At 47.2% G+C, this 21989-nt stretch overlaps 1 protein-coding gene across 9 annotated transcripts in view; it reads left to right on the top strand.

Annotated features, from left to right (window-relative positions):
- Positions 1 to 21989, top strand: part of ARHGEF25 (Rho guanine nucleotide exchange factor 25) — a 96875-nt gene that overhangs the window by 13751 nt on the left and 61135 nt on the right. The window contains exon 1 of one of the 9 annotated variants that reach the window (XM_060272163.1): positions 12075 to 12248. The exons of 7 other annotated variants lie outside the window; for them this stretch is intronic. In XM_060272163.1, the coding sequence (XP_060128146.1) occupies positions 12158 to 12248 (91 nt within the window). In that variant the 5' untranslated portion in view covers positions 12075 to 12157. Of the gene's footprint in view, positions 1 to 12074; positions 12249 to 21989 lie in introns of those variants that run through there. One more of the 9 variants, XM_035102641.2, reaches the window with a different exon arrangement.

The following is a 21989-nucleotide window of genomic DNA, read 5'->3' as shown; positions in this document are numbered from 1 at the left end:
TGTCCCGTGTTAAGCTGGCTCCCCAGCCTTTCCAGGGCTGCTGAGAGGGAAAGAGGCAGCCTGGCCATTTCATTTTCTCTTACCATAAAGTTACCAGATTTTTTTCAATGAATCCGGGGACACTTTTCAACTTCAATGGATTTTGTATGGGGACTGATTCCCTGGGAAATGGGGACATCTGGTAACCTTAACTTACCGTGCTCCAAGCACCCCTGTTTATTGTGCGTCCAATACGGTTTACTGGGACGGACCTAAGCCTTCCTTTCCAATAGATGTGTGTCCCGTAGCTTACTGCTGAAATCCTGTAACGTTTCATGCCGCAAACGCTTCTGTGGTTTCTTTCTTTCTTTTCACCATGCTTGGGTTGTGCAGTAGTGCAAAAGTGCCCCTCCAGACGGCAATAACATGGTAACACTGAGGAGGCATCACAGAGCATCTAATAAAGCGGAATGGTGCATGGACAGTCCAGTAATGCACCTTCCACTGATACACTGTGATTACATCAGCGACATGTTGCTGAATACACCTGTGAAAGAACACCACTCTGGAGGGGCCTCAAGGCATGTTCCCTCATTCCAAAGCTACCAGGCTTCCCTGGGGAGCTTCCTCCATGAGTGGAGCAGCTTTGCATTCATTGCCATTAGCCTAGTGCTGTCTATTGTGGCTGTAGTAGTGGTTCCCCAAGGCTCTTTCTAGCCCCCCTGCCTGAGCTCCTTTAAATGGAGGTGCTGGGCTCTGACTTTTTGCAAGCATGGCATCACAGTCTCCATCACTGGAATCAGAACCTTCTAGCCTGGTCCATCTAGCTCAGTATTGTCCACCGTGACTGGCGGTTGCTCTCCAGGGTTCCAGACAGGGAATATTCCCAGCCTTTCCTGGAGGTTTGAACCTGGGACCTGGCACTGATCTGCAGCACCTCCCAAACAGATTCTAAAGCTGGTCCTAGGATGGTGGGGTAACCACTCATGAAAGAGTGGTTCTTCCCTTGACATTTAGAGGATCAAGCAGAAAACCACTTGGACCCATCTTTTCTAGGCAGGGTGCAAGCGGGAGTGTGAAGGAACCCTCTCACCCAGGGCAGGGCCTTTCCTGTGTTTTGCAAACTTTGGGCCTTATTGATCTGCAAACCTTGGGCCTCATTGGCAGGAAGGGTGGGGTATAAACCGAAGGAATGAATGAATGCTAAATATGCTGCTGTGGGAGCTATTTTTTGTTTGTTTTTGGTCTGAAGGGTGAGGTAAAAATGCTTGAAATAAATAGATACATGCATGCAGCTGTTTCTGTTGGGGGAAAGCAGCTCTGGGGAGGGCAGTTTGAAGCCATGAAGCACAAGCTGGGTGATAACTTTTCACCTGGCCACTTTTATCCAGAGCAGTTACCAGTATTTCCCCCAAAGTCCTTTTCCCAAAAGAGGCTCCAGGCTCGTGGTTATGGTAGAGTACCTGCTTTGCATCCAGAAGGCCACAGATTGAATTCCCGATCTTTTCAAGTAGGGTAAGCTCCTGTCTGAAACCTGGAAGAGCTGCTACCAGCCAGTGTAAAGCAGGGATGGGGAACCTGTGGCCGTCCGGTTGTTGCTGAACTCACAACTCAAGGATGGTGGGAATTGGGGACCAACAGTATTTGGAGGGCCACAGGGCCCCCAACTCTGGTGCAGATTTCTGAGCTAGGCGGACAAATGGTTTTGATTCTGCACAAGGCATCTTCCTATGTCTTTGCAAACAGACATTTGGAATCCTGTTGTGCAATAAGTGGTGGAGGTGGGGGATATGTTTCAGTTGAAAATGGCCGGCAAAGCATCCTTTCAAAGCATCTGCCTCCCCAGGTTGCTTTTCAGTTCAAAGCAAAACTGATGAGCTGTTATACACAGGTATACATATGTGTAGTTTGCTACTATGGTCTGTGATTAGATTGTCAGCTTTAAAAATAATAATAAAAAAATCTTAATAGCAGCTGTGCAGGTGGGGAAGCGGGGTGTCAAATCCAATTGAGACCACAGCTCTGTAGAAGGGGAGATTTAATACTTTACCCCCATGCTGTTTCCCTAGTTTATAAAAACCCTCTTCTCTGAAAGCTACCAATTGCCCTAGTTGTGCCCTAAATCATGTATGAATGATATTGCAGTGCATTAATCTGACTCTCAGAGCATCATTTTGGTGATTGGCTTCAAGGGATTTTCCCCACATTTGTGACTTCATAGCCTAAAAGCTGCTCCCCACACTGTTTCCATGCTGTGGCATAAATACATGTTTTGTCAGCTTGTCACATGTGACCAGTTGTAATGGAAGCATAAATACCGGTAATATAAATAATCATAGAAGTTGGCCGCAGGCTGCCCCTGGGCCAAAACTGTCTCAGTAAAGGTAGCTGGTCATCTTGGCAATCCAAATCCCCCTCCTGGGTCCTCCTGGGTCTTCCTGTGCTGTGTTGCCTGAAATGGTTGGTGCTCCTGAAAATGTAGCCAACACCTTCATATTGGCAAGAGGCTTATTGTGCATCGTGCCTTGCCATTGTGTTATTGCTGCTTTCCTATTGACTGAAGGCTAATTGAGATGATATATCAGGGGAGGTTTTTTTTTACATCAGTTGCATGCTGTGTACCACTTGAGATTGTGGGAAGGGTAAATCAACAACATTGAACTGGGAAGAGGAAATGGGGACGGAGGGGAACTGGTGGCGATGAAATGGGCAGCACGGAAGTGCAAGTGAGTGGTTCTTCCTGACAAGTGGGTAGGCCTTTAGTGTAGGGATGGTGGGAAAAGTCTGATCCTCCAAATGTTACTGAACTCCCTCCTCATTGACTGTTGGTCATGCTTGCTGGGGTTTATGTGGAGTTACTCTAACCTAGAAGTTACAGAGCGTAGACAACCGAGGCTAAATTATCCCTGTCCAGATAGAGTCATAGCTGGGCCATCAGAGGAGGCTGATGGAAGGCACCCCATGCCATAAGGCCACTTGCCTCAAGTGACAGAAGTGGATCCAGAAGTAACTCCATGGTGCACACCTGCTCCTTTAGGGGGAGTGTAGCCCCATCCAGGACAGGTTGAGCTCCACTCAACTAGTGCCTCAGCCTTATATGTTGGCCAGTCCATTTGTTGATCAAGACGAGGGTCTTAAGAGGCTCTTAAGCACAATCATCAAATGAATTCATGTACCCTGTGAACCACAGATGAATGAGGAGCAAGTCTCTGTCCTTCAACCTTGGTCCAAGTAACAGCGCAATACATGCAAGTAGAATTCGAGTGAAAGTTCGTTTGTTTGTTTAGAGTAAATCATAGGAGTGGGAGCTGATCTGGATGAGGACTACAGTGGGGGCAGGAAAGGAACTAAAGCCTACTTATCCCTTGCCGAGGTGTGATCCAGACTGGGGTCTCATGCCCGCTGCGTACTCTTGCAAAACAACATTTCATGAACACTGACTTGTCTAGAATGGCAAAATTAGTGGACCACCTTGTGGGGCCAATTGTGTGGGTAAGCAATATAAAGGAGTTGGCATTCAAGGTCTATTACCGTCAAGAAGTTGTTGCTGTTGTCCTTTCTGTGGGACCTCCATAAACCAAGCAGCGCACATAAAACAAAGTAAAAAGACACAGCAGGCTCTGCCCTCAGGCTTACATTCTGAGTAGAACATGTTGTATGAGGGGGATGCTGGGAAAAGGGCAAGTTTCAAGGAAGATGAAGGGAAGAAGCCAATTTTTTTAAGATGGAATTTTGCACAGTGGAAGGAGCCAGACAGATGCCAGAAGGGGAGCAGATGTTCCAACGGTGGCAGGCAGCAAGGGAGAAAGTGTGCAGTCAAGGAATTGGGGATTTGATTCTGCCTTTATGGGACACAAGACTTCCAAAGGATGGAGAACGGGCATAGAAAAATATATTTATTTATGGCCGGGTGGGGGGGATATCTAAGCCAGTGGGAACAAGGGAATGAAGATAGAAAGAGGGAGACACATTCATGAAAGAGTAACGTGATCATAGCAACGAGCAGAACAAATTAGGCGAGTGGAATAATTAAAAGCAGAGGCAAAAGGATTGGTGGAAAAGGCAGGAAGACCAAGCAAGAGAGTCAGTTCAAGAAGGAATGGGGAGAAGGAGCGAAAGCTTCAGTTGGCTGTGGAATATTTGTTCTTAGAATAACTAACAGCTTGCAGGATGGTTTCCATGAACAACAGGCAGGAAGGGGAAAACAAGATAGGAATACTCCAGACCCATTTACATCTCTTTATGTGCAGAGATGAAAATAGGAAGCTGCCTTGTACTGAGCCATAGACTATGGGTGGAATTCAGTGCAGCACTATGTGGGTTATGCACTCTGGTAGCCAGGTCTGTTTGTCCTCCCCCCCCCCGCCCCCAGCTCAGTATTATCTGCACTGACTGGCAGTGGCTCTATGCTCTCAGGCCCACCTTGAGATGCCAGGGATTGAACCTGGAACTGTTCCATGCAGAGCAGATGCTCTACCCACTTGGTTACGGACCTTCCTCAAAGTGGATGGAGGTGGAGGCAGGCACCCAGCCTGTTCCATATGCTTGGCAGTCAGAGAGGTGGGAACATGAGTGTTTTGCCTCCCTTGGTTCTCCAGTAAATGCCAGGTCTTACTGCTATTAACAAGTTTCTCCTCACATCTAGGGTGCCAGGGGTGCGGGGCAGAGAAGTAAGTTCTTTGTAATCCATGTGCCCTGGACATGAAACCCCAGCTAGCATGGCTGATGGTCAGGGATGATGGGGGTCGGAGTCCAACCACATCTGGAAGGTATCACATTGGCTACCCATTCATTGTTGTATGAAGTAAGCCAGACTCCAACAACCTGGATTTGGAAGAGGGCTGGTGGCCTCCAATTCTGCATTAGGGTCTTGGGGAGGAATGTTTTGTTCTGCCAGGAGCTGGGCTGGTGCCTCCGTTTCTCATCCAGAAGCAACCTTAATTGACCATAAGCTTGCTGTGGCCTAAACAAGAACAAGAGTAGCCCTGCTGGCCTGGCCTTCTCCTTCTTCTCCTCCTTCTCCTTCTTCTCCTCCTTCTCCTCCTTCTCCTCCTTCTCCTCCTTCTCCTCCTTCTCCTCCTTCTCCTCCTTCTCCTCCTTCTCCTCCTTCTCCTTCCTCTTCCTCTTCTTCCTCTTCCTCTTCCTCTTCCTCTTCTTTGGCGATCACTCATAGCCGAGTAAGTTTGTCTTCCATAAACACGGTTTTAACAATGGGTCCGTAAGTGACTGTGGAGGCCAATTCTGGATCCACACATCCTTCCGCAGTGGGGGCATTGGTTTCCAGGCGGGAGTTGATCACGGTGTGGATTTGCCAAGCGTGCCTTCCTCTTAGCACGTTTCTCCCTTGCGTCCTGAGATCAAGTTTCTTCAAAGCACATGACACCTTTGGTAAAGGCTGTTCTCCAACTGGAGCGCTCGCAGGCCAGTGTTTCCCAGTTGTCAGTGTTTATACTACATTTTCTAAGATTTGCCTTGAGACAGTCTTTAAACCTCTTTTGTTGACCACCAGCATTACACTTTCCATTTTTAAATTCGGAATAGAGTAGTTGCTTTGGAAGACGACCATCAGGCATCTGCACAACATGACCAGTCCAATGAAGTTGATGTTGAAGAATCATTCCTTCAACACTGGTGATCTTTGCTTCTTCCAGTACACTGATATTAGTTCACCTGTCTTCCCAAGTGATGTGTAAAATTTTTCGGAGACACCGTTGATGGAATCTTTCAAGGAGTTGGAGATGGCGTTTATAAGTGGTCCATGTTTCACAAGCATATAGTAAGGTTGGTAGTACAATAGCTTTGTAAACAAGCATTTTGGTTTCCCTGCGAATGTCCCGGTCCTCAAACACTCTGCACTTCAATCGGGAGAAAGCCGCACGCACAGAACTCAGGCGATGCTGGATTTCGGCATCAATGTTGGCCCTTGTGGAAAGGTAACTGCCTAACTAGGAGAAATGATCAACATTTTCCAACGTTACACCACTGAGTTGAATTTGTGGCGCTGCAGAGGGGTTATTTGTACTTGTTGGTGCAGCACTTTGGTTTTTTGGATGTTGAGTGATAGGCCAAGCTTTTCGTAAGCTTCTGCAAAGATATTTAGGATGGTTTGGAGGTCATCCTCTGAGCGTGCGCACACTACGTTGTCATCAGCATACTGAAGCTCTATGACGGAAGTTACGGTAACCTTACTTTTTGCTTCCAGCCTGCTCAGATTGAGGAGCTTTCCATCAGTTCGATATATAATTTCTACTCCGGTGGGGAGTTTTCTGTCGACAAAGTGTAGGATCATGGCAATGAAAATAATGAATAGAGTTGGGGCAATAACACAACCCTGTTTAACCCCTGATCCCACTGTGAATGGTTCACTTTGAGAGCCATTGTTATCTGCGGTTGTTGCTGTTATATTATCATGGAGGAGCCGAATGATGTTTACAAATTTATCTGGGCAGCCAATTTTCAGAAGGACAGTCCACAGGGCATTACAATTTACAGTGTCGAAAGCCTTCGTCAGGTCAATAAACGCCAAATACAGGGGTTGGTTTTGCTCTCTGCAATTTTCTTGAAGCTGTCAAGTGATGAAAATCATGTCCACTGTCCCCCTAGAAGGCTGAAAACCATTTTGGGATTTAGGAAGGGTCACCTCGGATATTGTTACCAGACGGTTTGCTAAGATCCTTTCAAGAATTTTGCCGGCTGCAGCTAATAGAGAGATGCCTCAATAGTTTCCACAATCAGTCTGTCACCTTTTTAAAAGAGATTGATAATTTTGGCGTCTCTAAAGTCTGCTGGGATTCCTTCTCTTTCCCAGATTTTTTTGATGAGCTTGTGAAGTTGTGTAAATTCAATTCCGCCCACTTTGAAGATTTCGGCAGGTATCCCATCAGGTCCACTGGCTTTGTGGTTTTTCATTTGGTTAATAGCTGTACACAACCCTCCCGGATTTGGAGATACTGCAACCTCAGCTCTAACTTGTTTTTGCAGAATTTGTGAGAGGACCTCAGCAGCTACGGGGGAGTTGCGGTTAAGGAGATGTTGGTGATGTTCTTTCCAGCGCAGTGCAATAGCTTCTTTATCTTTTAGAAGTGTGTTACCGCTGCTGAGCGTAGGGGGCATATGCCATGATTTATTGGCCCATAGATAGTCTTTGTGGCTTTAAAGAAACTCTGTGCATCATGAGTATCTGCTAAATGCTGGATCTCTTGAGCTTTTTTTTTTATCCACCAGGTGTTTTTTAGTTCTCTGGTTCTTCTTTGAACCTCAGCCTTAGCATAGGTTTTTTTTTTTTTTTTTTTTTAGTAGCACAGTTTCTATCTCTGAAAGGCCTTCCTTTTCTTGTCAATCATGCATTCAATCTCACTGTCATTCTCATCAAACCATTCATGGTGTTTCTTGGTCTGGTATCCAATAGTTTGTTCACAGTCTGTGATAATGGATGTTTTTAGTTTGGTCCAGTGTTCATCGATGTTATCAGGGAATTCTGAAAGCAGTTGGTCCTTAAGAGTCGTTTGGAAGCAATCCCGCTTAATGGGATCTTGAAGGGCTTGAGTGTTCATTTTGCGCCTTGGTTTCCTTCCTTGAAGCCTGCATTGAGGTATATTCTTGATAGCCATCATGGAGCGTATTAGTCGGTGATCTGTCCAGCAGTCGCCAGCGCTCATCCTAGCTCTGGTAAGGAGCAAATAACGGCGATCTTTAGCACGGAAAATAACATAGTCTAAGAGGTGCCAGTGGTTTGACCGAGGATGCCTCCATGAAGTTTTAATTTTATTTTTCTGTCGATAGAGTGTGTTGGTAATAACAAGGTTGTGTTAACATCCTGTTCTCAGTGGCCAACCATATGTCTTTATGGGAAGCCTGCAAGCAGGACATGAGTGCAACAGCACTCTGTATTCAGAGGCAGGATGCCACAGGTACTGATGGTAGTTCACAGCCAGCATGGCTAGTAGCCGTTGATAGCCTTAACCACCTTCCTCTTTTGAAGCTATTATTTTGATGCAGATGGCCATCGCTGCATCTGCTGTGGGATAGCAGAGCTGCTGCCTGCTGTGTTTCTGGTGAATCCATTATCTGAGGCTTTTTCTCACCCCTTCAGGAGGTTTTTGTCAAGTGGAAAGTAGAATAGCCAGCTAATTAAAAGGGCAAAGCTGAGATATTCTAATCCACTTGAGCAATAGTGATCATAGGATGATCATAGGATGATCCCAACCCAGTCAGATGGGCAGCATGCAAATAATAATTTTTAATATTAGTATTAGTACGTGGCAGGGTTGTTTCCACGCCCTCCCAATGTTTCACATCTCATTTGCACATCTGCCTACACATCTGTGTCCACACCAGAGGGCTGAGAAAGGGTGTGGATATCTTCATGTGGCTTATGTTTTCAAATCAGATCAAAGCCGGGTTGTGGTAGAAAACATAAAAATGCATTATTTCTCAAGAAACTACAGAATAGATATGGACTGGGGCTAACGTCATAAGCTCACGGCTTCGCAAACCCGTAGTGGGAGCATGCTGGATACAGATTAAACAGGAGTGTCTGCCCAGCATAAGGCTGTGATGTCATGTGTGTGGCTCAGTCCCTTTCCCCAAGGATATTCTCCTGCATACCTGGCTTAGTATTGCTACAAACTGATCGGACTCTGTTTTCCCCATTTAACAATGCTAACCCGGTGGGCATTTTAGAAGAAAAGTGTCTTGTCCAAATATGTCCATGAAAAATGGCCACTCTCGTTCCTGCCTTGCCTCCAAAGCAGATGTACGATCCACACACACACTGCTGCTCTGCTTCTTCTTTCCGCCACTCTTCTGTGCTCTTTTTATCTACTCTTCCTCAGTTGTTGCTGGACTACAGTTCCTATCATCCCTGACCATTACCATGCTGGCTGGGGCTGATGGGAGTTGGAGTCCAACAACATTTGGCAAGCACCAGGTTGGGGAAAGCTGCCCTCTATTTAAGCTGATTTGCCATCAAATATAACTGATCAGCAGACATCCAGCCACTCTCCTGTTCCAGTGGCATTCTGGCTCCATTGAGCCTGGTCATCTCCCTTGCCTCCCTCCTTTCCCTAATTAATTTAACAGCCACCCAATTAATTTAACATTCATTTCCTCCTGGGAATTGTAGTTTGGAAGGGGAAGGAGGCAAATGAATAAAGCTTCCAAACAGATCATTCTTAGCACCTTCTAAGAAACCATGGTAGCTCATGTAATACAAAACTAAAATAGGTTTATGATCAGGGACATAGCATTACTAACTTGGCTTGAGGAGTGACGACTGATGAGCATATAATAAGCTCTTTGAAAATTGGAGTTTATTCATGAATCGTTAGCATATAAAACCTCAGGATGATGTACAGCTATATGTATTACATTTATATAAATCACTTGCCATATACTGTGTTAATCTTAAGGCCATATGAACATTAGAAAACTGTTTGGCTCTCTGGTCCCCCCCCCTTTCTGTTTGCTCTTACTCTCATTTGTATCATTTAGAAAAAAATATTGTTGACAATTGTAAATTTGTTTATTGATAGTGGATTGCCTTTCATTCTTTCTGGATGTTTATATTGGAAATTAATCTTTTGCATTCTTTTTGTTGCTGCAGCAGCAAATATAAGCTTTGCCAATGTGGCTACAGGGTGAGGCCAGTACCCAAGACTGTCAGGGTGCTTATATCCAGAATTATAATTTATTTAACTGCATCTGTACCCCACCCCTTTGCCAAAAAGGCTCTCAGAGCAGCTAACAAAAATCAGTACTGAGACTGCCATCAGGCTCACAGTCTAAAAAGGCATGACACACAAGGAAAAAAGAAGGGGAGGGAGGAGAGGAAAGCAAGTTCTTAGTTGTAGGTGAGGTCAGTGGCAGCTCTGGTTGTCTTGCCTTTTGCCAGTATCAATAGCAGTAAAAAGCAAGCATTCCTGGGATCTTAAAACAAAAGAGCCAGGCTTTGAGCTATGCCTGAAAGCAATGCTCACAAGAAGCCTGTCCTTGTCTCCCCCAATATTTTTGGATTTACTGTGACAGAAAAGGGCCCTAGAATGCTGAGTTGGTAGAGTGGATTGTACCACATCAAATTTCAGGTGAAGGGTGTCCTTTCTGAATGCTTCCTTATCTAAGGACTTTTATCCCTGCAAGTAAAATGCACAAGGGGGAAAAGGTTCTGCCCAAACCTATTTCTTGATGTGCTAGTTTTCTATTTACTGGGAGTTTTTTATATATATAAAAATGAAAGATAACATTAAAAATGTGTTTGCTTTTATTGAAATCTGAATTCAGCCTCCCCAGAGTTCTACTGCCTCATTTGGCTGCTTGTGTAAACCAGCTCAACAAATGTGAAATTGAGTTGGGCAGGTTTAAAGTGCCCCTGGGAAGAGATTTAGCCTCTGGGCACCCCATTCTCCCAAGGCCAACACTAGCCATTGCATTGTGCTGATTCTAAGAAGCTAGGAAATGTCTTCAGGTGAATACTCAAGCAGCTTGTATAAGGGCTATATGCTTCAGCTGAACTCTCTAAGGCAGGGAGGGGGAACTTGTGGACCTTCAGATGTAGGTGGACTATGGCTCCCATTATCCTTGAGTCTTGACTAAGTTAGCTAGGGCTGATGGGATTTGGAGTCCATCCATTTGGTCACGAGGGAAATAGAGTTCTGTTCCCCATACATGTTGTTAGGGGAGGGTGGTTCAGTGCTTGTGGCAGGGAATGAGCTCAACACCCCACCCCACCCACCCACCCACCCACCCCGGTGTGAAAGCATGGACATGGTGGCCAAAGATGAATGAGGTAGGGGTTCTGTGTCTTTGTTATGAAAAGAAGAATTAACAGACCATGCAATGGACTGGGACTGCTTAAAAATGCAGCCAACATTTCAGACACTCACCAAGCACTTTTGTGTCACATGGTGGCATACACCACCCCCCATTTTAACTTCACAACAAGCCTGCAAGGTAGGTTAAGAGTTAGTGGCATGCTTCGTGGTTAAGCAAGGATTTGAAGCTGGATTTTCCCAGTCCTAGTTTGACAGTCTTAACCACCACCCTGACTTGGACAATCGCCACATGTATCTGTTTCACTTGAACCTGGGGCTCATAAACGCAGCACTCCTGATTTGTGCACATCACAAAATGAATGTGTGTGTGTGATTGTCATGTGACTGTTTCCACATGCATTCTGTTTTCCTGCGTGGAATTGCTTTCTGCATAGGAAACGTGGAACATTTGCAAGCAGCCCTAAGCTCCCACCCAGCACCCATTCACCCACCCTCGCACAGTGGGGAGAGGAAACAGCTGTGCAAGGAGGCCATCTCAATATGGGATAGATCCTGGGGGTGGGAGTAGGTCTGCCTGGCTCTCTTTCCACACCTATTTATGGAATCCTGATTGTGTGTGTGTGTGTGTGTGTGTGTGTCTGTCTGTCTGCCTGCCTGCCTGCCTGCCTGCCTGCCTGCTGAAACAAAATACAAGGGTGCTGAAGCCCCGCAGCCTAAAGGCAGCCAGGAGTTGTTTGTTGCCCATTCCTGGGCATTCCCTAACTTTGTGATTTCTGAATATCCGCCCCTCTTTTCCCTTGTACGTGCGGAACCCCACTTCTGATTTGTTCCTTCTCTCCTCTCTTCCCAATGCTGGCATGATCGTGGCTGCCAGGCCAGCTCCTGACCCCTGCGCTGCGCCCACGGAGTCTTCCTCTTCCATCTCTGCCCGCCTCCCGCTCGTCCTTACCCTTCGCTCGCCTGCAGGGTGGCGGCGGGGGACGCAGAGAGCTCTGCCGCCCCCTCGCCCGCCGTGCCCGCTGCAGGCTCCCCTGTCTGCTGCAATGGCTCAGCAGCAGGAGCGGGGAGGGAAGGAAGGAGCGGGCGGGCGGTGGAGGCGGCGGCGGTCTGGCTCTGGGAAGCTCTGGAGATCTCGATGAAGACAGAAGGAGGGAGGCAGAGATGCTGGGGGTGGCGGCGGGCGGGCGGGCGGGCGGGAGAGAAGCTGCAGAGGCTCCTCCCCGCCCTGGGCAGCACCAGCCCAGCCCTGTTGTTCTGTCACTGAGCGCAGGCAGGGCTGCGGTGGCGGGAGTCGCCCCCTCCCGCGGGCCCCCTTCCCCGCCCGCCCGCCCGGCCCGCCGCCGCCGCGCTGCCCCCTGCTCCATGGCTGGCACAGTGGGTGACAGAGCCCAGCGCGGCCGGGCGGCACCATGAGGGGCGGGAGCCAGCAAGGCTGCGCCTGCCACCACTTGTTCCGCAAAGTCCTGGCCAAGTGCAGCTGCTGCCCCTCCCGGGCGCGAGGTGAGTGGGGTGGGCGGGCGGGTGGGTGGTCCTGGCAGCGGCGCTGCTCCCCTCCCTCCCTCCCTCCCCTCCTCCCCCCGTCCACTATCCCTTGCACGGTCAGGGCTCTTATTCTGCCCTTCTGCCTGCAGAATGTGAGCCCGCTCCTCCCTGCCCACCCCCTGGGTGGGTGCCACCTGCCGGATAACCCAGCACTGCTTCCTGAAGCATCAAGGAGCAGGGCAGGGGCGTTGTCCTTCCTCCCTGCTGGGCAGCCTCACCTGGTGGTCCTGGCTGCTGCCATCTCTTTGGAGCCGCTCTCGGGCCCCTTGGGCTGGGGCATCTTCATTCTCCTGCTACCTCCTGGCACTAAAGGGCATTTGCTTTCTATGCTGGGCATCTCTGCGGTTCACTGGTGCCCAGGCTCTGTGGGATGACTTTCCTCTTGTGGCGCTGGGATGGGATCAGCTTCTCTCCTTGACACCACACACACACCCCGTATACTAGCCTTCCACTTTTTGCTTCCAAGCAAGGAATGGCACAACACAATGTCTGTACGTGTGCCAAGCTCATCTTAGAGGTGCCACTCCCTTGTGGCCAGAGTTGATGGGTGCTAACAGGAAGATGGAGTGAGGTGGGTGTGGGTGGGGAGGTGTTGGGAAAAGTTTCTGGCAAGAATCAGGAACGTTTGGAGAACTGGTGGTCCTATGTCTTAGCTGCCAAATTGGGGGTGGGTGGCGACAGAGGTGAGAGAAAAAGTGTTTGTGCATTCTGTGGGTTCTGGTCGTTGCTTTTGTACACAAGTATTATTTTTAGCATATATAAATATGCATACATCATGCAGAAGAGAGCATCCCTGCTTCTGTGTGTGCGTGATTGTGATCGTGTGTGCACCAAAACAGTGTATTTAGAGTTGCAGAGGTATTTGTGAATTATAACTCTTCACGCATCTCTTTAGGAACTGTGTGCACATCTCTGTGTACATAGGTCTGTCTCTGTGTTTCACCATGCTTCTGGGAGGCTGTGTGCATACAGATGATGTGTGTGCATGGGTGTGTGTGTGTGAAGAGAGACACACACACACACACACACACTATGTGGGCGGGAGGCTGTTTGCATGTGTGTAGAGACAGCTGAGCAGGAGGAAGGTATGTGTGTGTGTGTGTTCTTTGTATGTTCTTTGTGCCTGTGAATGCACATCTAGCAGGCGCTGAATGGATGGAGCTGTGTGTTGGGCTCCAATACCCTTTTGGTGTGACATGCTCTGTGTGCAGGCTGGAGAGAGTATACAGCACACTGTGCATGGACACACTTTAAAAACAGGAGCGACACAGTTTACAAAGCACTTGGTATGTGGAGATGCCAAGCCAGCCCTCCAGAAGTTGCTGAGCAGAAGGGGGGCAGTTATGGTGTGCATCAGGAGCTGGCTGCTGGGTGGCCTTACTTCCCCACTGCTTGCTACTGCCTCTGTTTCCAGCTGGACTTCAGCGCCCAGAAAGTCTAGGTTAGGGTTGAAAGCCATTAAGATTGGTGATGGGGAAATGAAAGGGTTATGACCTGAGGAGCTGTAGTGGTATGGTGGGGATGGAGGTGGTGTAGAGCCAGGAGCTGTATCCCTGGCATTCTAAGAGTTAAAGCTGATCTTGTATGTGTAGGTATAGAATCATGGGACTCTAGAGGTGGGTGGAAGTGACCATGGATGTCATCTAGTCCAACCCCATGCAATGCAGGAATTTTTTACCCAACGTGACCCTGAGATTAAGAGTCTCGTGCTGTACTAAAGATAACCACAATCTCTCCTTTGCTGATCCTTATGCAGAGGCATAGCTATGGAGGGCATAGCTGGCTTTTTTGCCCCAGGTAAAGCCTCCAGAGGGGTGCCATTGAGGTTCCCAGATAGTGTGTACACAAATGCACTGGTTATTATGGCACTGGTTATGTCTGTGGTTTTTTTATTTCAGTGAATCCTTTCCCCATTGACTCTCTGCTTGCGAGCATGGGCGTAGCCAGGATTTATGTTGGGGGGGGGGGCAGGACTTCAGTTAAGTATTTTTATTTATTTACTTGATTTAGGCGGGGGGGGGCTGCTCCCCTGCCCCCTCTTGGATACACCCATGCTTGCAAGTGTGGGTGGAGGATAAGCACCATCTCTTCTTACACATAACTCCTTTGCTGACCGTTATGTCTAGAACTCCCTGCTAACGGCTTTCAGCCTGCCATGTGGAACCTCAGGAAGTTGCAGAGGATTCTGGGCCATGTGCTTGGAAGCAGTGCAGTGCCCTGTCCATGTAGGGTCCTGTCCAGGCCTGTAAGGTCCCTCTGGATGAGAGTGCACCCCGCCCACAGCACACCTGATACTCCTCCCTTGCACATTGCTAAGGAAGCTCCAGGAAACAAAAAAACCCACATCTGAGCCTGAGAAGGGCCCAGTGGCAAAGGGTATCTGCTTTGCATGCAGACGTTCCCAGGATCAATCCCTTGCATCTCCAGGTACATTTGGGAATCCTGTCTAAAACCCTGGAGAGCCACTGGCACTTAGTGAGCTCCATGGACAAATGATCTGACACTGTATAAAGCAGCTACCTTTGTTTCTGTGAAGCTTGCCTCATGGAGAATCCTCGGAAATGAAACAATTTGAACACTGGGCTTATTTTTGTGTGGAGCAGAGCAAGATGTTGTATATCCATATTATATATGAATGTAAAGGTTCTGTGTCTGTGTGAATTGTGATCCTATACTTGGCTCTAGAGCAGGGGTAGACAACCTAAGGCCCAGGGGCCGGACGCGGCCCAATCGCCTTCTCAATCTGGCCTGCGGGGGAATCAGCGTGTTTTTGCAAAAGTAGAATGTGTCCTTTTATTTTAAATGTATCTCTATTTGTGGGGCCTGCCTGGTGTTTCTACATGAGTAGAATTTGCGCTTTTATTCAAAGGGCATATCTGGGTTATTTGTGGGGCATAGGAATTCATTCATTCCCCCCCTTTCAAAATATAGTCTGGCCCACCACATGGTCTGAGGGACGATGGACCGGCCCACAGCTGGAAAAGGTTGCTGACCCCCCCCCTGCTCTAGAGTCTTCTCATGTCTTCTGCCCAGGAAGTTCTGGGAGGTGTACATGGTTCTTCTCTCTCCCAACTTTATCCTCCCAACAATCCTGTGAGGTAGATTAGGCAGAGAGACAGACTTGCTCAAGCTCATTTGGTGAGCTTTGTGGCCAAGTTAGGATTTGAACCCTGGTCTCTCAGATCCTCAGCTTTGTGGCCAAGTTAGGATTTGAACCCTGGTCTCTCAGATCCTAATCCAGCACTCTATCCATTGCACAAAGTGGATCGCGAGGTAGAATCTGGATGCTGGGTGTTGACTCTGGATGGGGTTGCTCCCCTCCAAAAGTAACAATGTGTGGGGAAGACAGACTAATTCTGGCACTAGTGACTTATTTGGGGGGGAGCCCCACCTTAATTCCATTGTTATGCTCAGACTCTTAACAGATGAACATTTGGTTGGTATTAAATAAGAGTATTAAATAACTCAGAGAGAGCTGGGGATTTTTATTTTTTTAAGAGTGTTATACATGCTGGTCTGAGGACCCAGGTGGCGCTGTGGTTAAACCACTGAGCCTAGGGCTTGCTGACCACAAGGTCGGCGGTTCGAATCCCTGTGACGGGGTGAGCTCCCGTTGCTTGGTCCCAGCTCCTGCCAACCTAGCAGTTCGAAAGCATGTCAAAATGCAAGTAGATAAATAGGAACCGCTACAGCGGGAAGGTAAACGGCGTTTCCATGTGCTGCTCTGGTTCGCCAGAAGCGGCTTTGTCATGCTGGCCACATGACCTGGAAGCTATACGCCGGCTCCCTCGGCCAATAATGCGAGATGAGCGCGCAACCCCAGAGTCGGTCACGACTGGACCTAATGGTCAGGGGTCCCTTTACCTTTTACATGCTGGTCTAGTGCACCTACACCTGTAAGAAGCACTTTGATTCTTCTTATTCTAAACGTTGGGTTTGTATCTTTTCATTCATTCTCAGACTTAGGTTACCAGACGTCCCTGTTTCCCGGGGACAGTCCCAGATTTACAAATCAGTCTCCATACAAAATCCATTGAAGTTGAAAAGTGTCCCCAGATTCATTGGGGAAAAAATCTGGTAACCTTATCCCAGACGCTCTGTGGGTTTTCCTTTTCAAGTTCTCTGCTCCATTTCAGCTGGGCTTCCTGTCTGGTTTTTTTGATTTAATGGGACTGGAATTGGGCCTCTTGGGTCTGATGAGCGGCTGTAATGATGGTGGCTGTGGTCCTTAGTGAAACTGGAATAGAAGCTGCGGGGATCCAGGAAGCTTGACTTCTGTTCCCATCTCTGAGAGAGTAGTTGGGACTTGTGGAGAAGCAGGAATTGAGGGAATAAAAGCTGGTATTAATTTCCTCTTCCTGTTTCAGAGATCAGAGGTGCTAGTCCATGTCCTTTTTCCCACAGTCAACTGGAAGTGCAGGAGTGTCCATTGCTTCCACATTCCCAAGCCCCCTTGGGATCAAGTGAGAGGCAAACTAAGCTTCCATTGAGGAAAAGGGGGGCACTCTTATCTAGGAGCGCCCCCCCCCCAATTTAGACCTCCTGGTATCGTTGTTGTTGTTGCTAAAATTTCAGAGAGAGGAGCTCTGTGTTGGGAGTGGAGGTTTGAGGAAAGAGTGCCTTTAAGCATGTGCAGTATGCCTTCTCTCAAACCTTGGAGTGACTGCAGCCAATTCCGGGACATTTCGTGGGATCAGGAGCAAATGTGTCTGCCACAAAGACATATTTCAGCCAAGCTTACGACTCTGCACCCCTTACTTTAGAAATTAAGTATTGTGGAATGATGAGGGTGAGTAGGCAGGACAGAGCAGCTCCTCTTGCCTGCTCCACACCACAGGATGTTCCTTGAGAATCTGACCCTGGAATAAATCCTGGCCCAGGCCCAGGCTTCCGTGACTCACCATTCACGCTGCAGCTGGCTGCTCCGATTACCAACAACTCCCCCAGTTTAGATATGGCTGGAGCTGCTCCCAGATCGGGTGGTGGTGGGGGGAGCACTTGATATACACTGCCCCCTTCTTTTTCTCCCCACCTCCCTGCTCCCTCACCCATGGCCTCAACAAACAAGGCATGGAAACATTTCCTGTGGCGAACACTACAAAATGGGTGGAAAATCTGTGAGGTCTGGTGTGAGGAGGCTTCAGGGCTTGAGTCAAGCCAGGTATCGCCAGGGCTTGGATCCGGGAATTGGTCTCATGGAGAAGGCAGGGACTCTGAGCTTGCGCAGAGAGCGTCTTTTCCTCCACATTAAGATGGCTACATGATCTGAAATAGAAGGAAGAGGTTCCAAGTCAGAAAGTATCAGGTTTTTGGCAGGCCCGAGGCTTGGCATTTCTTGTTTTAGAAACTCCATTCTGGCGATGGGGTGTGTGCCTGTGTGTTTCTTCTGTCAACCCTAAATAGGGAAAGAAAAGAAACATTATCAATCAAATATTGCGTTTTTATGCCACCACCTTTCTGCCAAGGCAGCCAACATGGTCCGGCTGGATTGCAGTGAATTGCCAGTCAGCACTTCTCTCTACCTCTGTGGAGTTTAATGCATTAGAGTTTGGGCTATGAGAGAACATAAGGAGAGCCTTGCTGAATCAGGCCATAGGCCTCTCTAGTGCAGCCTTCTGCAAGAGAACACCAGCCCTCTCCCCTCACATGAGTTCCAGCAACTGGCAGGGAGAGGCATATTGCCTCTGGAGGTAATATAGTCACAGTGACTAGTAACTATTGATAACCTTATCCTCCAGGGATTTGTTTAATTCCTTTTAAAGCCACATCACCACAGCCTGTGAATTCTTTAGTTTGTTTGTGGTGTGAAGAAGTACTTCGTTTTGTCTGTCCTGAACCTCCAAACATTTGGCTTCCCTATATTATGAGAGAGGGAGGAAAAACTTCTCCATATCCACTTACTTCACACCATGCATACAGTGGTACCTCAGGTTAAGAACTTAATTCATTCTGGAGGTCCGTTCTTAACCTGAAGCACCACTTTAGCTAATGGGGCCTCCCGCTGCCGCCACGCCACCGGAGCACCATTTCTGTTCTCATCCTGAAGCAAAGTTCTTAACCCGAGGTACCATTTCTGGGTTAGCAGAGTCTGTAACCTGAAGCGTCTGTAACCTGAGGTAACACTGTAATTGTTCAACTCTATCACTCAGCTTTCCCCCCTCAACTAAATAGTCCCAAATCTTATAACATTGCCTCATAGGAGAGTTGCTCCAGCCACTTTATTCACTTTTGGCTGTTCTTTTCAGCTAGTATATTTTGGTTTTACTTCTCTCTGGTGAAGGAGCATTGAATTGGAATATCAGTTGGGGGCACAAACTCCCTTTGCATTTTGCCAGTGAGGAGCGGACTGTCTGAGCAGGATGAAAATTCCAGCTGGGCAAAGATCTGCTGATTGGAGCCAGGAGCACCGAATACTTTCTACCTCATACCACTCCTGTATGCTCTGTGTTAACTGATTCAGAATATAACACCCACTTAGTGCCATACCTGCTGCCACAAACATGGATTAGAATCCTTACTTTGCCCCTAAGCATTCAGTGAAAATCTGGGAGAATATCCAACCCTTTCACCAGTTCTTTAGCTGAAGGTGGTTGCAAGGTGGTAGATAACATGTTAACTAAACCTTAGTAGAGGCATAGCCAGGCTGTCACTATTTTCAGGTGAGATTAAATCGCATGCTACCCAAATTCATGTTGCACAAGTATATTTGGTTAGGAAGTCTAGCACAGCAAACCTGTTTCCTCCAAAGATCAGACTTTCTGTGATATGGAAAGTGATGGGAAAATGAAGTGGAAAATGTGATAACGCCTTCTTTGATGCAATGCCATTTAACTTTCCTGCGAACAAATCAGAATGAAAGCTCCTTAATTAGCCAAAGTTGTCTAATCTCACTTTTAAAAAATCAGGATGAAGGCTCAGTAAACAGGCCATCTAGAAGCAGCTTGATCTTTAGCATATGATGGCCAATTAATCTCATTATAGGCATTTGTATCTCTCTTTTCCCTTGAAACTGTTTGTCAGGTTCAGAATCAGCCAGGCGAACTGGCCTTACTCTGTCTCCTATCTCTACTCTGGTGGGTACCCTCCTGCCAAGCTTCCAGAATCTTCTACAATTCCTGTCCCAGACAGGAGTGGAGTTGGATGCTATTAGCAGTGTGGATGAAATGGAAGCAGCTCTGCTTATTACCCCACCATAGCTGCCAAGTTATCCCTTTTTTACAGGGATTTTCCCTTATGCTGAATAGGCTTCCTCGCGAGAAAAGGGAAAGCTTGGCAGCTATGTACCCCACATTCCATCCTTCCAAAACTATTGCTGTAAACAGTAAATAATTCAGGACGCTGGTCCCTTTATTTCATAGTATAAAGCAGGCTTCCTCAACCTCAGCCCTCCAGATGTTTTTGGTCTACATCTCCCATGATCCCTAGCTAGCAGGACCAGTGGTCAGGGATGATGGGAATTGTTGTCTCAAAACATCTGGAGGGCTGAGGTTGAGGAAGCCTGGTATAAAGGAATAGCCCAGCAAAGCTGCCATGTAATAAGGATTAATGCACAAGACCCCATTTTTCAACAGTCATTTATTTGGGTCATCATGCCGATTGTGTAGAAGGGCTTGTCTGATGAGTAGAAACCGCCATTTGGATTGCCACGGTGAACATGGAACTGCCATGTGATGAAGAAAGAACGTAGCTGTAGCAAGCAGACCAGCTGTGCAATATCAGTCCTAATAAATGAAATAGGATGACAGAAACGGTGTGTTTCATTGCAGTGAGGTAGGAATGACTTGTACCAAGTCAGACCATTGGTCTATCTAGCTCAGTATTGTCTAAACTGACTGACAGCTCTCTAGGGTTTCAGACGGGACAGTCTCAACCTAACCTGGAAATGCCAGGAATTGAACCTGGGAACTTTATCTACAAATACAAACCTCATTGGAGGTTTTTAAGCAGAGGTTGGATGGCCATCTGTCATAGATGCTTTAGTTGAGATTCATGTTTTGCAGGAGGGATTAGACTAGATGACCCTCAGGGTTCCCTTCCAACTCTACAATTTTATGATTCTCCCACTGATCCATAGCCCTTTCCCAAGCTATTTTGGTGAAGCTTTTGAGTTTTGCTGAGCTTTGTCTGGAAGAATAGAAAGGTGACCTCTGTGTGTGTGGTTACCTCTAGCATTACTTTTTCCTTCCCTGTATTCTGAAGAGGTGTCTAGAGATGGACGCAGATGAATAGGCTTTTTAAACCAGAAAATGATCTCTGAGGATGTGACTCAAGTTTGTGTCTGCCTGCCATCCTTTCAGATGGTTTGTGATACATAAGAACTGCCTTGCTCAATGAGCCTGCTCCAAAATTCATTAGGCAGACATGTTAGGCAGATACATAAATTCTAAAGCCCCTATGAGTTGCTTTCCTTATGCACATCTTGACCAGAATGTGAAATCTTGGTCTAACACATGGTTCTATAGAGAGAAAAAGGGGTTCTTGCTAAAGCAGATTCTTATAGCCATTTGAAGTTGAGAGTGCTTGAAGTTGCTCTACCTCAAGGAAACTTATCTGGTGACCTACTCTAAACCACGAGATTCAGTGTGTGCAACTTCTGGTCTTTAACAACCTGATAGGAGATGAGGTCTGTGGAGCATCCTTAGGACCTGGGAAGGAAGGGCTATTCTGACATGAAGGTAGAGTAGTCTAGTGGTGAAGGTCCAAACTAGAAATGATGTTAAATGTGTAGTTGCATTTAAAATACCTAGTTCTTCTTCATAGCCCATGCAGGTGGTGTTCTTTAGTTCTTTAACTAGTCTGATTACCTTAGAAAAGTCACACTTTGTCAGCCACTGCCTGCTAATCTGCAATGCGAATTGGTGCATGGTTTTTGACACTATATGCTAGTGCTGTATAAATACTAACTGTGGTTACAATAAAAAGCAGGAATGGCTTTGTTTGCTGGATTTCTTTTTGCCCAGTTACTTTTCAAGATACAGGAGTGGGGCCAGTAAAATCAGGTGACAATCCTATCAGTCTTTCCAGAGGGGCCACATATGACTATCCTGCTTTATTTCCCAGATGCCCAGGGATGATTCTGTACTGGACAGATGAGGTCACACTAGGCTTTGGTCATGGTAGAACCAATAATCTGCACTGTACGGTTAAGGTTTATGTTTCCCTGAGGTCAACATTCCCCTACATTGATGCCAATGCAGCACCTGCTGGTTGACACAACTGCAAAGCAGTGTTAAAGCTGGGAAAGAGGAGAAGGAGTCAATTATGGCAGGAAAACAGATATGGCTTGGAGAAGGAGGAGGAGGAGGGACTTAAAGTGCAACAACAAATTCTGCGGATGCATCTCAGACCCAGTTCTGATTTACAACTCCCTGAATCTTGTTGGCTTTGTTTGAGTTATCCAGGAACATATGTGCCGTGTTTCTCCAAAAATAAGACACCGTCTTATATTTATTTTTCCTCAAAAAACACACTATGGTGTGGGAATGTTCAGGAATGTGGATGAGGAGATATTGTTTGATATATCCTATCCCCGCTTGCGCTAGCAAGCACAAAACTTTAGCAGAGTAAAACATTCCCCTTTTGCAAAATACACAGCAGAAGAACGTTTGCGCAGGCTTGATTTAAGCCACTAAAATAAAGTGTATTTTCCTGGTATTTCCCCTTTTTCCCTCTTAAAAGAAAAGACACAACACAATGCTC

The sequence above is a fragment of the Zootoca vivipara genome, chromosome 2 (assembly GCF_963506605.1).
Source record: "Zootoca vivipara chromosome 2, rZooViv1.1, whole genome shotgun sequence".
Classification (NCBI taxonomy): domain Eukaryota; kingdom Metazoa; phylum Chordata; class Lepidosauria; order Squamata; family Lacertidae; genus Zootoca; species Zootoca vivipara.
This window is presented reverse-complemented; position numbering and strand designations above follow the sequence as displayed.